The sequence below is a fragment of the Canis lupus genome, chromosome 3, assembly GCF_048164855.1.
Source record: "Canis lupus baileyi chromosome 3, mCanLup2.hap1, whole genome shotgun sequence".
NCBI lineage: Eukaryota > Metazoa > Chordata > Mammalia > Carnivora > Canidae > Canis > Canis lupus.
Genome location: NC_132840.1, coordinates 8,622,207 through 8,636,816, shown reverse-complemented (window position 1 = coordinate 8,636,816; position 14,610 = coordinate 8,622,207). Strand labels below are relative to the sequence as shown.

The 14,610-nt window shown below is 53.1% G+C and overlaps 1 protein-coding gene across 4 annotated transcripts; it reads right to left on the bottom strand.

Moving 5' to 3' along the window:
- Positions 1 to 13: 13 nt before the first annotated feature.
- On the bottom strand, positions 14 to 14,610 carry VPS4A (vacuolar protein sorting 4 homolog A). 4 transcript variants are annotated; one of them, XM_072816626.1, is made up of 11 exons: positions 14,451 to 14,610; positions 10,876 to 10,987; positions 10,644 to 10,791; positions 9,113 to 9,174; positions 8,875 to 8,994; positions 8,246 to 8,402; positions 7,555 to 7,703; positions 7,131 to 7,212; positions 6,688 to 6,907; positions 4,361 to 4,501; positions 14 to 1,641 (listed from the first exon to the last, which is right to left on the bottom strand). In XM_072816626.1, exons 1-11 carry the CDS (start codon positions 14,469 to 14,471, stop codon positions 1,633 to 1,635), a joined length of 1,221 nt encoding a protein of 406 aa, XP_072672727.1. In that variant the 5' UTR covers positions 14,472 to 14,610; the 3' UTR covers positions 14 to 1,632. The 4 variants fall into 4 exon arrangements, with proteins under 4 accessions (XP_072672727.1, XP_072672698.1, XP_072672707.1 ...); XM_072816597.1 differs by lacking the exon at positions 14 to 1,641 and adding an exon at positions 2,765 to 3,642; XM_072816606.1 differs by lacking the exon at positions 14 to 1,641 and adding an exon at positions 2,765 to 3,642 and having other exon boundaries at positions 9,113 to 9,171.

Below are 14,610 nucleotides of genomic sequence, written 5' to 3'. Positions count from 1 at the left end.
AGAAGAGAATGGCCACAGTTCATAGAAGTGTTTAATAATAATATTAACGCAAATGAGTACCCACACATTTTACAGGCTCACAGTTTTGGTCTCCACCTTCTGCCTTTAACAGATTTGGAGACGATTTTCCTGCAGAGATCTCTTGGGCAGCTGCTATTTGATTTGGCTCATTCTTTTGGCAGAGGTCATGGATCAGGGCTAGGGGAGGGATGAGAGTTGAGGAACAGTGAACCTCTTCCTATCACAATTAGAAACAAAGCAAAACTTGTGCTTCCTGGTCACTACACTTATTTTGGAAAAATAAATTAGCAGCATGCTGACCAATGATTAGCCTTAAGATACTGTCAGAGCGGGCAGCCCCGGGTGGCTCAGCGGTTTAGCGCTGCCTTTAGCCCAGGGTCTGATCCTGGAGACCCGGGATCGAGTCCCACATCAGGTGCCCTGTATGGAGCCTGCCTCTCTCTCTGCCTGTGTCTCTGCCTCTCTCTGTCTCTCATGAATAAATAAATAAAATCTTTAAAAAAAAAAAAAAAAGATACTGTCAGAGCTTTGCAAGAGGTGAGGAAATTTGTCTAGATACTGGTCTTGCCTCATTTTTCTGTTGTTTTGCAACACAGGTATTCTTACCAAAGTCCTCCAAGTTCTAGTAGCCATGTAGAAAGTTCAGTAAGTTGTTTAGGAAAATACTTGTTTTAAACAGTGGTTAACTAAACAAACCCAGTATGGCTTTCTCTAAATAGGACACATCTGGAGGCCTATGAGGTCAAGTAAAAGGGAACTGGCTCTCTTTGCATTAAACTTTGGAAAGGAACAGGAGCCAGCACTGCTCCAAGGTGAGGTTGGATACTCGGCCACTGGGAAAGGTCTGTAGAAAACTCATTTAGACTAAAAAAGCATCGATCCTTATGAAAATTAGAATTCCAGGACCTTGGACAATGTTCAGAAGCTCCTGCAGGGTGGCATCAGAATATTCTGATGCTTCCTCAGAGTGCTCTGAGGTTAACTGTCCTTACTGATGCCTTTGTAAAGTATATCAGTAACATTTGCCTGCAGCTTCCTGACCTGGGGCCCAAGGGTATGTGGTTGTTCAGGGTAGACCTTGGAGAAAGCCTGAAACTCTATTGCTGACAATGTGAGGTTTACTAGTGTAACCAAATCCATCTAGGAGGAAGGATTTGTCCAACTAAATACTACATGTATAGCTCAAGGCAACAAATCTGCGTTTCTAATAAAACCTTGCCCACCCCAGGGAGATGTATCAGCCACAATAACCACACCGCACAAGTCAGCATCTTGAGCTAAGGAGAGTTTAGAAGTCAACTACCAAAGTGAAAGCCAAGGGAGACAGAAGGCTTAGGACATAATTCCCAAGTAGGGAAGAGTGAATTTCAGGGTTAGCACTTAGGGCAGGAAATTCCTCTGCACCTACGAGCCATGTTTAACACAGATGGTGAGGGCACACATCAGTCTGAGGTTACTTCAGCCTCACGTGTGAAGAGGACATTCATCGCCCTGCCTCCTGTCACTGGTGGTGGAGAGAGGAATGGAGAGGCATGACATCGGTAACAGCCGTGACCAGAGCCATGAAGACGAACCACAGCAGCTCCAGTTTCTGTTAACTCCTGTGACTTGTCAAGGTGTCTAAGCAGTAGAAAGGAAGATTTTAAAAATAAAGCAAGCGACGACCTGATTCAAGTAAAGGTGACTGGAGGTAGAATAAGAAAGCACAAGTGACTAAAATGAAATAGTACGAGTGGGACAGTGTCCTATGCCAACTTCTAATCCGGTGTTTAAATAGTAATTAGTGGCTGAGAGCACCTAACTAAAGCGAGAGCCATGGGACGCCTGCGTGCCCAAGATGCTAGCCACAGTTGCTACGCAGGTGTCACCTGGAGGCCAGGCTTGCCGAGGCACCTGGTACTGAGGCAGGGCTAATGCCTCCACCCTGGAGAGGAGCACTTGGGCCCGACCCTTCAAAGAACCCAGCAAAAGTTGCCTGAATTCAGCACCCATTCCTAACCAAATCAGAAACACCACAGTGCAAAGCTACCAAGATCTAAGAGTTGGCCACATCATCAGTTCTGGACAATTTGGGTTTTAATAAAACATAGAGCAATAATATTGGCTTTTGGAAGGGGAGGGGAGCTGTACCAACCGGATGCCAGGCCTTTTGTGTATTCATATGCAAGCAGTCAAGGATCAAGTCTGCTACTCAAACAGCATTTCTAGGGCTGCCAACTCTAGAGCCTTGGAAGGGTCTCAAGGAGTCAAAAATTCTAATGGCCATAGGGGCTAGGCAGGCAACCCGAAAGAGGGAAGCTGACCACGTGGGGATGCGTGAGCCGGAGAGCCTGTTCTGCTTCTGAGCAGGGAAGCCCCTGCTAGGCTGTGGCTGACTGGATGCCTCACGGGGACACAGGCCCAGCACCACCTAATCTCCCAGAAGCCAGATAATTTTTACATCAATTCTTGACTTTTCAGTGTTGCCAACAGACCAAACCAAACAGCTACAGGCCACATCCGGCCCACAGGCCCAGTCGGCAGGAAGAACTGTCCAGGTGCCACATTTACAAGGCTTGGGGGGAGGGGTAGTCGGGGTCTGCCAACCTGACTGGAGGTCAGGCCTGGGAACTGCAGTAGGTGGCAATACCCTCCTCCTCTGATGGAGGGTGCAGAGAGAGAACCAGGGGGTCTTTCTAATGGAAGCAAGTATGGCCTTCAGGGAGCCCCAGAGAATAACCAAAGATGAGATCACTCAAGTGGCTCAAGAGGGAAAAGGATTTATTAGCCCATTTCCAGGGCAGAGAGCCAGGAGCAGTGGCGGGGTTCGGTGTTCTCACATTCAGAGGGAAGAAAAGGCAGCAGTGAAACCCACCTGACTGCCTTCACTCATTCTGATCTCCACAGCTCTGTGCTCACAAAACCCATCTTTCCTCTCGCAGGGAGGACACAGAGCCCAGGATGCTGACCTGGGAGGTTGGGAATAGCTTGGTTTTACTCTTGGCCTTTACAGGCAGGGCTTGGGCTGGCGACCCAGGGCGTCAGTCATAGTGTTCACAAAGAGTAAAACCCGGGTTAGAAGGAACAGGTGGATGGGCCTGGCAAGCCGTTCTGAAGGTCGGCAACAACCCCACAGTGCGGGCTGCTCCTACTCCTTGATGCTTCTGGGAGATTTTAATTTTATTTATAAACAAGACAAAAATCCAAGCAGCATTAATTTAGGGGAACAAAGAAAGGTTTAAAAAACAAAACAAAAAACAGGGGCAGGACAAGGAGTTGGTGAGCATCCAGAAGAGGAGGAGGAGGAGGAGGAAGTAGGAAGAACCAGTATTCCACCCAGTGCCGAATGTGCTTCTGTGTCTTTGTGGCCAGGGAGGCCCTTCTTTTATGCTCCCCGGCTGGCGGCCAGACAGCAGAGGGGACGCTGTAGTGACGTTAAGATGAGCCCCAGTGCCCTGTCTGGCCACTGACCTGGGGAGTGCCGTGGATTTATTACCCCAATCTACCTCCCACCTTCACCATCACCAAGTGAAGAAATTTTTAACTCTCCTGTCCAAAGTCCTCTGAGAATTTCTTCACTTTCAAGAGGTCATCTGCATTCACGGTGGGCCGAGTGGTGGCCAGAGACCGGAGCATGTCCGACTGCAAAGACAAGGGCACGAGCTGAGGAGCAGCCAGGGCTCTAGGCAGGGCTCTAGGCCTCCTTGTGTCGCAGTCCCATGTGGTGTTGCAGGAAGAGGCCTGCATTCGTGGTCATTCCCAGCCCCAAATGCAAAGCTCCTCTGATTGCCTGGCTCCTGCCTGAATGTCTCCCGTGACAGGACCGCTCTTCCCTCCTAAGGCAGCTCATGTCGTCTGAACAGGCCTACTTCTCATCTGAAAGAATCCAAGCTCCCCTCATCTCTTAACTGCTGGGAGAAGCTCATTCTGATTGCACACCCGCCACATCGGCAGACACCTGCCACACACGGCAGGCAAGACCCTCAGCAAAACCAGGATGAGGAGGGGCAAGACCAGTCCCATTAGGCTCCCTATGCAACGGCATTGAAACAAACTGCCAACAGATGCTCGCTGCCTCCATGGCCACTCACAAGCCAAACCCATGGAATGATGTAGTCGCACCAGCTGGCCTTTACTCTCGCTGAAGAAAATAAATGCTCGTGCTGCGGCCTTCATCCTGGGCCCCCACTGAGTCTAATGGCAGGAGTCCCAGCTATCCAGAGCCCCAAAGGCCATTCCCTGTTTCAGAGGAGCCACAACAGCCCAGGACGAAGAAGGGGAGAAGCCTATTTTTATTTTTAGACCCAAGACCCCAGTTTTTCTGGGTTCTGTGCAGTCCTTCTCCCAACCAGCCACTTACCATGCAAACCACAGGCTCTAGGAGTTTGTCACCGGGGACATCCATCCAAGTCATCTCCATGGCCCCCGGGTCCCCTGGTGAGCATGGGGTCAGGAGGTCATCGATCATAACGCTAGGGTTGGTGCGGGAAGGGCCACAGACCTGAAATCAACCAGGAATCTGACTGGAGGGGTTGCACCTCAGTGCTTGGGGAAGGGACAGGATCCTCAGACTTCTGAGTCCTGAAGAGAAGGTCGTGGTAGGGTATGAATGCATGCCTGGCTTTCTAGGTCATCACTCTGAGAAGAGAATGAATCCTGCAGAACTCTCGGGCCGGTAGTCAAAGCAGCTCAAAGCGGGATTTCAGAGGTTTGTGATTAGCATGCTATTCTAGGCACTGTTCTCTAGAATCTCAATTTGTGGCCCAAAATGTCGATAGCTTCCCCTTCCTCATTAACTCCATCCAATCTCACCACAAATGCAGTGACGCCAAAAATGTTTTTCTAACCACAGTCTGCTTTACTGGTAACATCCTCCCAAATATCCCAAAGCTAATTCCCTCACTTCCTTCAACTCTTGACTCAAACATCCCCTGCGGTGGCTTATCCCTTAAGATACAACCTGCCTTGGGACGCCTGGGTGGCTTAGTGGGTTAAGCACCCGACTCTTGATTTCAGCTAAGGTCATGATCTCAGGGCCGTGAGATCAAGCCCCGTGTTAGGCTCCACAACAGGCATGGAGCCTGCGTGGGTTCTCTCCCTCTGCCTCTGCCCCTCCCTGCTGCCCCCCATTCCAGTTCTCAACTTTCTCTCTTAAAGGTAGGGGTGGGGCAGAAGGTAGAAAGGATATGAGATTAAGGGCAGCCTGGGTGGTTCAGCGGTTTGGCGCTGCCTTCCGCCCGGGGTGTGATCCTGGAGACCCGGGATCGAATCCTGCGTTGGGCTCCCTGAGTGGAGCCTGCTCCTCCCTCTGCCTGTGTCTCTGCCTCTCTCTCTGTTTCTCATGAATAAATATTTTTTTTAAAAAAAAGAATATGAGGGATCCCTGGGTGGCGCAGCGGTTTGGCGCCTGCCTTTGGCCCAGGGCGCGATCCTGGAGACCCGGGATCGAATCCCACATCGGGCTCCCGGTGCATGGAGCGTGCTTCTCCCTCTGCCTGTGTCTCTGCCTCTCTCTCTCTCTCTGTGACTATCATGAATAAATAAATAAAATCTTTAAAAAAAAAAAAAAAAAAAGAATATGAGATTAAAAAAAAAAATACAACTTTCCCCAGTGCACCTGGTGGCTCAGCCAAGTTGGACGGTTAAGCATCCAACTCTTGATCTGGGCTCAGGTCATGATCTCAGGGTCGTGAGATGAAGCCTTATGTCATGCTCAGTGGGTTGTCTCCCTGGAATTCTCATTCTCTTAAATCTTTTTTTTTTTTTTCTTTAAAGAATACAACCTGCCCACCCAACTCCAAACTTCAGAGACACCAGACTCCATCCCCTGCTGTCATCCCCCTCATTGCTCTCTCAGAAATGAGTATCTTAAAAAAAAAGAAAGAAAGAAAGAAATGAGTATCTTTTCAACTAGAGATGAGGCTCCTAGAGGTCAGGGACTTTTGTCTGCTGTGGTCACAAATGTCTCTCCGGGTCCTAGAACAGCACAAGGCACATAATAGGACCCTCTGCAGACATTCGACAGAGATACGAGGTGTGAGAGGAGTTCCACCTTAGAGAGGGTGATTCTATACCCACCACTCTTCAGACACTGAGTGGGGTCCCCACATGACAGCACAGCGCTGACTGTGAAGGTGGCAGGGGTGAGTGGCACAGTGCCATGTCCTCTGGCTTCACACAATCCAAGATGGACATATTTGAGCAAAAGAACTACAAGGAAGGAGAGAGCAGGTGCAAACCAGAGGGCTCCCTTGTACTTATCCTTGGTTCTCCAGGAGACCAAACATGTCACCTGAGCAGCCAAGGAACTGGCAAAGAAAGCTGATCTCCCCATTCCTGTGACACTTTTTAAGCAACTCCTTGCTGGCCCACTCACCAGGTGTGGAGCCCAACGTGGGACCTGAACTCACAACCCTGAGATCAAGACCCATGCTGAGATCAAGAGTTGAATGCTGGGCAGCCCGGGTGGCTCAGCGCTTTAGCGCCGCCTTCAGCCCAGGGCGTGGTCCTGGAGACCCGGGATCAAGTCCCATGTCGGGCTCCCTGCGTGGGGCCTGCTTCTCCCTCTGCCTGTGTCTCTGCCTCTCTATCTCTCTCTCTGTCTCTCATGAATAAATAAGTAAAATCTTAAAAAAAAAAAAAGTTGAATGCTTAACCAACTGAGCCCCCGGGTGCCTCCGCACTCACCTTTTTGAAGTGTGTTGCTGACTGAACTTTTCTGACAGGCTGCATGAGGGAGTCCCGCACAATGATGCTGATGTCGGCACCTGAGTAGCCTTCCGTCTTCCGGGCCAGCTCATGGATGTTGGCATCCGTGAGATTGTGGGGAGTGCTCCCCAGATGCAACCGGAACATCTGGGCACGGGCAGCCTCCTCGGGCAGTGGGATGTAAATCCTCTTTTCAAACCTAGAGAGCCAAGCACATGGCGGGACTTGAAAAGAGACGGTATAAGTCTTCATGGAGAGGGGCTCTGGGGCCCTCCAGAAGCTGCCTCACTCAGGGCTCTGCTCACCATGCAGATATGAAGAAGCCTCCAGGGAAACGGAGTCAGGCTGCACCACTGCCAGCAGCAGGTTGACTATGGCTGGAGAAAGACCTCAGCCCCTGGCTCCTACTGGGGAAGACTCACCTCCTTCTAATGGCTGAATCCAACACCCATGGGATGTTTGTGGCACCAAGAACCAGAGTCCCATCGTTGTTATTCCCCACCCCTGTGGAGAAAGGGAAACAGACGCTGACTCAGAACACCTGCCAGGATTAGGGAGCAGCTGTAGGAAGCACCTCAGGGGCTTTGTGTGTTCTGCTCTGGGGCCATCGCTGTGCCACCAGCAACAACCAGCTTTGCTGGGCCAAGAGCCTTCTCTGAAGCCCTGGCCGCCTCGGGAAGGGCAGGGGCTGGGGGGCAAAGGCCTGTGGAGAGGGAGCCGAGAACTGCTTCTCTGACCTCTTCCCTCCGCCCCACGGCCCATCCCCTCCAGCTGCAGCTACATAATGGAGCCCGGCTGGCTCTGGGAGGACCGCGAGCCGGGAGGGCAGCCAGCACCGGCACGCACCCTGCATCTGAACCAAGAACTCCGTTTTGATCCTTCGGGCGGCCTCACTCTCATTTTCATTGCGGGACCCGCAGAGGGAATCCACCTCATCGATGAAGATGATGGAGGGCTTGTGCTGCCTGGCCAGCTCAAACAGGTTCTTGACTAGCCTGTGAAGGTGACAAGGGGGGCCGGGATCAGGACACCCACACCCACACCCACCCCAGCCAGGGGCCCAGTCACTGCTTCTCCTGCCCTTCCCACAGACAGGTCAAGACTCTAGTCATGCCTGGATTTCCAAGGAAGCGGGCATCACAAATCCGCCGGCAGCACTGTGCCACGAGAAGCAGCCCACCTTGGCGGCAGCCCCACTCATAAGCTCTGGATTTAGGACAAGTCACATCCCCCTTTACTCAGCCTCAATGTCATCCTCTGCAAAATGGGAGTCGGTGTGGAAAATAACTAAACCACACGAAGTCCCCAATAGAGGACACCTGCCTGATACCCAAAGATCGTGACTGCCTTTCCCTTTCCTGTACGAAGACGTCTCTCCCACATTCCCATTCAGTCTCAGCAGTCTTTGTCGGGACAGCGTCCCACCCGGGGAAGCTGGCATCATTCCCCTCTGCTGGCCGCTTCCCCCGACACCCAGCAGCAGTTCCTCTGGGCGGTGGCTCAAGGGCAGGGAAGCAAGGTGTGGCAGCTGACTTACTTCTCACTCTCCCCCAACCACTTAGACATCAGGTCCGAGGAGGACACAGAGAAGAAGGTGGAGTTGTTGGCCTCCGTGGCCACTGCTTTGGCCAGGTAGGATTTCCCTGTGCCAGGGGGTCCGAAGAGCAGTATCCCTCGCCAAGGCGTACGCTTGCCTACAACAAAGAATAATCGGAGGTGAGCTTCCTCCTAACTGGGGAAAGGGAAGAGAAAAAAGCCAAAGGCACTTATTTACTATAAGTACGACCAGAAGAGAAAGGTTCTACAAGACAACCGATCCTGGCAGCAAAAATAAAGGGAACTGAATTACCCACTGAGAACCGGCTCCTAGCCCTGGGCTCAAGACCCCCAAGACCCTGCAAAGTGACGCCAGCTGGCACTGACCCTACTCACCCACTGGGACAGTCAAGTCAAAGTTCTAGTCGCAGAGGTGTCTGACACCAGAGAGAAGCACAGAGCAGATGACTGTGATGATCGGCCCTGAGGCCTCTCCTGCCCGAGTGCCCACTGAGGGCAAAGAGCTGAGTGGCCACCTGTTCCGGGTCACCTTCAGAGGGGGAGCCCTGAGCTGGCTTCCTCGGAAGCCTGCTGTTTTCACATCTGGGCTGAAAGCAGCTCAACCCTTACCTGTGAACAAGTGTGGGAATTTAATTGGCAAAATGACAGCTTCTTTGAGGGCTTCCTTGGCCCCCTCCAGCCCAGCCACATCATTCCACCGAATGTTGGGCTTCTCTATCACAACAGCACCTGCAAGAGGCAAGTAGAGCCTTTGACCTGGAGCCCAACTGATAGGTCTGAGCTGACCCTCCGGGGGGCCCTCACCACATCTCTCCCTCCCATTGCCGCGGGGCCTCGGGCCGCTTACCCATCAGTTGTTCTTGCAATTTCTTTTTCTCTGGGTTGTCCCCTTCACTGTCACTATCACTGCTGGGAAAGGAGACAGAAGATGACATGCTAAAGCAAGAGGCAGCTGACAAGGAGGTTCTGAGAGCACAACACTCACGTCCACATCCTCCAGGAAACACCTGCATCACCCACCCTTGTTTCTTCATTAAGGTTGTAAGAATAGGGGTGCCTGAGGGGCTCAGTCGGTTGAGCGTCAGCCTTTGGCTCGGGTCATGATCCCAGGGTCCTGAGATCAAGCCCTGCATCAGGCTCCCTGCTCAGCGGGGAGTCTGCTTCTCCCTCTTCCTCTGCCTCTCCCCCCTGCTTGTGCTCTCTGTGTCAAATAAATAAAATCTTAAAAAAAAAAAAAAAAGGTAAAAGGTAGTAAGAATGGAGATGTGTGCCCTCTCTAGAAGGCTAATGGGGGACATGTACTTTGGCTGGACTTCAGGAACAGCTGGGCAAGCAACCGGAGCTGTCACTGGCCTCTCACACAGACTCACAACCAGATATCAAGTGGCTGTGATTCAGAGAAGAGGTGAAGTATAAGACTAAAGAGGGGCACCAAGGAAGGGAACATAGTCACTGGTCTCCCCCCAGGGCCAACCTCTAATGGGACAAGCGATTTGCCATCCTTAAAACTCTTCTGGCCCTCTCAGAGATGTTAACCTCCTGCCTATTCCTTGTCCCTTCCCAGGGTATGTCTCCCTCTCTGGGGAGCCCTGTCAACCCGGGAGCAGAGCCTCCCACCACTGGTGGGGTGGCACACACCCGCCTCTCCTGCTCCATCCACGACCCTCCTGCCTGGGACCCTCCCCTTCGCCTCCAGGACACCGTTGGCTCCCTGGCATCTGTGTGGTAGGCAAACCACAAATGTGAGGAGAGAGGCTGCAGAGCAAACACTGCCTTTGGAGTCGGAAACAGAAGCCCTGGGTGTGGGACCAGACTCCATCAAGTGCAGCTCTGTGACCTGGGCCATCTCTGAACTTGAGTCTGTTGCCTCATCTGTCACATGAAGACAGTAACTCTGATCACAGCAGCAGCTGACACATACTGCCTCGTTACTGCACGCCACACTTTACCCTCAGGGCTTTACCCGCACCATCTCTTGCTCCTTAGAGCAACGCTGGGTGGGAAGGCGCGTTATCTTTCTTCTACAGATGAGGGGCCTGGACGCACAGGGGGTCATGGCACTTGTCCATGGTCACATGGCTAGGAAGTGGCAGCACTAGGATATACCCTCAGAGCCCGACTGTGGAATCCAAGGCTTGCAACCTCCCTGCTGGCTCACATTTCACTCACAGCTCTCCTGTGTGGATCCAACAAGATCCCATCCAAGGAAATAGTGTGCACAGTGCCCGACAGAGGCAGCTGGGGCATCATCCCCGGTACGAGTGTTATTCTCCCAAAGGAAGGCCGCATTAGCACCAAGAATGGCAGCGACTCCTACAAAGGACACATGCTCGTGGGGTCTCTGGTCCCAGCCGGGCCCTCCACTCCTCCATACTCACCCCTTGCTCTCACTCTGATTTTCTTTCACTGGCTTCTTGCCATGCTTCTCTTTGTTTCGTAAATAATCCTTCAGCTTCTCGGCCCGATCTAGGTACTGCATGCACTTGGCTCGAATGCTCTCCTTGGCCTTGTCGCTGTGTGCCTCATCTGCAAAAGGGGAATTGGAGAGAGTGTACCTACCCTGCCCTGGCAGGGGCTCTACGGCCACGGAGGGCCCTGCGTGTGACTCACATTTGATAGCGTGTAGGAAATACTCCACGGCATGCTGGTAGAGCCGGAGTGCCTCCTCGTAATTCTTGGCTTTATCCTCTTCTGTGGCTTTTGTCACCAGATCAATGGCTTTCTGGAAAGGCAGAGCAAATACCTCAGTGCTTCCCAAGAGACCCAAAAAGCCCTTGGGGTCCCAGGGCAGCAGGAACCCTGCAGATCTGTTAGTCGCCCACCATTATGTCGGTCTGTTTTCCAACGTCAACTACAAAGGCCTTGAAATGGAGCTTTAAAAGACAGCAGCCCTCTTCACAATACACTCATCCGGTTAAAAGCAAGCTCCTTCTCAGTTTCGCTCTGGATCTCAGCACGTGGAAACCTGACCAAATATCTCAGATTAAGGCTCAAGGGGAGAATCCACTTTCTGTTCCTTGCCTCAAGGGAAAGAAAAGTGGCCGTGGGGCCACTGCCTGGAAAAGGGGAAACACCAGAACCAACTGATTGTTGTGCTGCTCGGCATAAAGGCCAGAGAAGAGCCAGCCCTTCTAAGAGACTGACCAAAGGGATCTCGACCTCCTACTGGCCCAACCTGCTTCTCTGTGGTGAAAAGAGAAGATGGTTTTCCTAAACTTGCTACTTAAGGAAGGGATGCTTAGACACATGGGTCAGTATACCAGTAGCTCTAGTAAGAAAAGCGCTTGCTGGCAAGCCTGGCCAGTCAGCTAAGTGTCCAACTCTTGGTCTCGGCTCAGGTCATGGGTCAGGAGATCAAGCCCCACATCAGGCTCCAGGCTCAGTGTGGAGTCTGCTTGAAGATCCTCTCCCTCTGTCCCTCCCCCCACTGGCACATATGCGCTCTCTGGAAGGGAGGGAGGGAGGGAGGGAGGGAGGGAGGGAGGAAAGGGTTTGCTTACTCCAGAGACATATATGTGCTAATTGAAGAGAGTAATCCTATGGAATCTTCCAAGAACTGGGTGAGCATATCTTTGTGAATCTCACAAATCCTATAGGTCTGTGCTCTAGACTGAACTCAAAAGCATGCTGGATCTTTCAGGCAGCTGCCCCACACCTACATACCCAGTTTTAGAAACCATTGCTTCACCAACCCAGGAAGCATTACCAAAATTATCCTCCTCAAGCTGATCAGCACTAGACACCAGGCCGGCAGATCCCAATGTATACACACAGTTCCGTCCACAGCAAACAATAAACCTTCTGACGAGCTCTTGGCAGGGCTCAGGCATCTGTGCAGCCCTTCCTCATCTGACAGCAAGAGGTCTCAGAAGGACAGCTAGCTCTACGAAACTAACAGGAGTAGGTTAGGCCAGGCTGATGATAAATGAACTCACCAGGTTGATGAGGGTAGGAAAGGTGAAAAAGTGTTGGCTACTATTTTCAAGCGCAGCTACCTCTGTTACCTACAAATACAGGATGGCCAGGAGCCCAGAAACTTCAATGATTAGCTCAAACAAGCTTCTCTGGTCTACTCTCCCTCAATAATGTCTCTTCAGATAAGACAATGAAACCAATTCTCCTGTCCCTTGTGGCTTCTCTCCTCCAGAACAAACATGCCCGGTTCCTTGGACTTTTTCACTCTATATGCCTTCCTGCTAGGGTCTGTCCTTTTGAAAGCAGGGCTCAGACAATACTCAAGGTACACTCTGCCCCCCTCCCTTCCAGATACTTTATTAATTAATGCACCTAAGAGCACATTAGATCTTTTTGGCAAGTGCATACAATGTTTCACCGGCAAGAGGCCTGAGCTGCAAGTTGAAGAATTATGTGTAACACAAGGGTGAGGTGATGAATAAAACTGCCAGCCTGCAGCATCTCTAGTAACACATATGGCAGGGATGAGCATGAAGGACAAGGGTAAGGAAGATGTGCTAACAGAAGAGCTGGCAAACGGTAAAGGACCAGATGGTAAATAGGTTAGACTTTCCTGGCCATACAATCTCTGTAGCAACTCCTCAACTACGCCTCTGTAGCACAAAAGCAGCCATAGAAAGTAAATGAAGGAGCAGGAATGTGTTCCAATAAAACTTTATTTATAGATGCTGAAATTTGAAATTCATGATTTTCACGTGTCATGAAATATCTTTTCCCAGCCTTTTAAAAACATGAAAACCTACCACATTATGTTAAGTGAGAGGAGCCAGTCACAAAGGACCACATATTGTATGATTCCACTTATTTAAAATGCCCAGAATAGGGGCCCCTGGGTGGCACAGTCAGTTGAGCATTGGCCTCTTGGTTTCTGCTCGTTTGGTGTGCTTGGGGTCATGGGATCGAGCCTGGAGTGGGCTCTGTGCTTAGCGAGGAGTCTGCTTGAGGTTCTCTTTCCCTCTGTCTCTCCCCGCTCTAAAATAAAAAAATAAATATTTATTTTTTAAATAAATCTTTTAACAAATAAATGAATAAGCCAACGAATGAGTGAATGAATAAAATGCCCATAATAGGCAAATCCATAGGGACAGAAACTAGAGGAATAGAAGATTATTTATTTTACAGAGAGAGAGAGATGTGAGTGGGACGGGCAGAGGGAGAAGGAGAGAATCTCCACACAGACTCGCTGCTGAGCGTGGAGCAGTGCGGGGCCGGATCTCACAACCCTGAGATCATGACTTGCGGCAAAATCAAGAGTCGGAGGCTTCACTGACTAAGCGTCACAGGGATCCCTTAACGAAGCTTTTACTAGCAACGTGAAGACATTCCTAGCTCACAGGGAAAACTGGGCAGGTGGGTCTGCGGGCCGAGTCAAGGAAGGCCCGGAAGAGGGGAGCACTCGCGGCGGAGGCCCGCCGGGGGGCCCGGTTCGCTCCGGCCTCCGTCCCACTTCTTCCTCCCCCTCAGGCGTCCGAAGGCCGCGGGTCGCTCTGGGCCCGGCCAAATGCCCGCTCCTCCGCGAAGCCTCGCCCGCCTCCTTCGCAGGCTGTACGCTGGGCACCGTGTTAAGAACGCTTTACCGGAGCACTCAGCCCAGGGCCCCCGTCACAGCAACCCGGTGCCCGACAGGTGCCCGACAGGTGCCCGACAGGTGCCCGACAGGTGCCGCCCCACTCCGCTGACAGGACAGCTGCCGTGCCGAGATCCCGAGGCTGGCCCAAGGTCACGGGCGAGGGCGAGGGCGAGGGCGAGCGAGGGGCAGAGGGAGCCCGAAGCCCAGGTCTGCGGCCGCACCTCGGGACGCGTCGGTCGTGCTCGCAGGGGGCGCCACCCCAGCGCCGGGCGAGAGCCGGGGGATGCAGGAGGGGTCGCCGGCCGCACGGAGGAACGCGAGGCCGCGGGAGGCGGCCCGACTGCGCGGCCGAGGGTCCCGGGCGGCGCCCGCCCGCCCCAGGACGCTGATCCCCGCCGCGGCACCCGGCGGCCTCCGGGCTGGGCCGGCCCCGCCGCGCGGAGGGGACTGGGCGGGACTCCCGGCGGGGGCAGCCCGCGGCCCGGGCGCGTGGGAGCGGGAGGCGGCGGCGGGGCGGGGGCGAGGCCGCGGGCCCGGGGCTCCGAGCAGGCCGCCCGCCCGCCCGCCCGCCCCGCCGCCCCGCAGGCCGCGCCGCGCCTCCTCCGGCTTCCGGAGACCCAGCCGGGCCGACCCGAGGTACCTGGAGGGTTGACGTTGTCATTTCATCTCCTGGGTCGGCCCCACACCCCGCGGCGCTGCTTGCGGCCTCGGTCCGGCCCCGGGGAGCCGAGCGGCTGGGTCGGGGGCGCGGAGCCCGGCGGTGGGCGCTGGGCGCGGGCAGGGCGTCCGCTCGCAGCCGG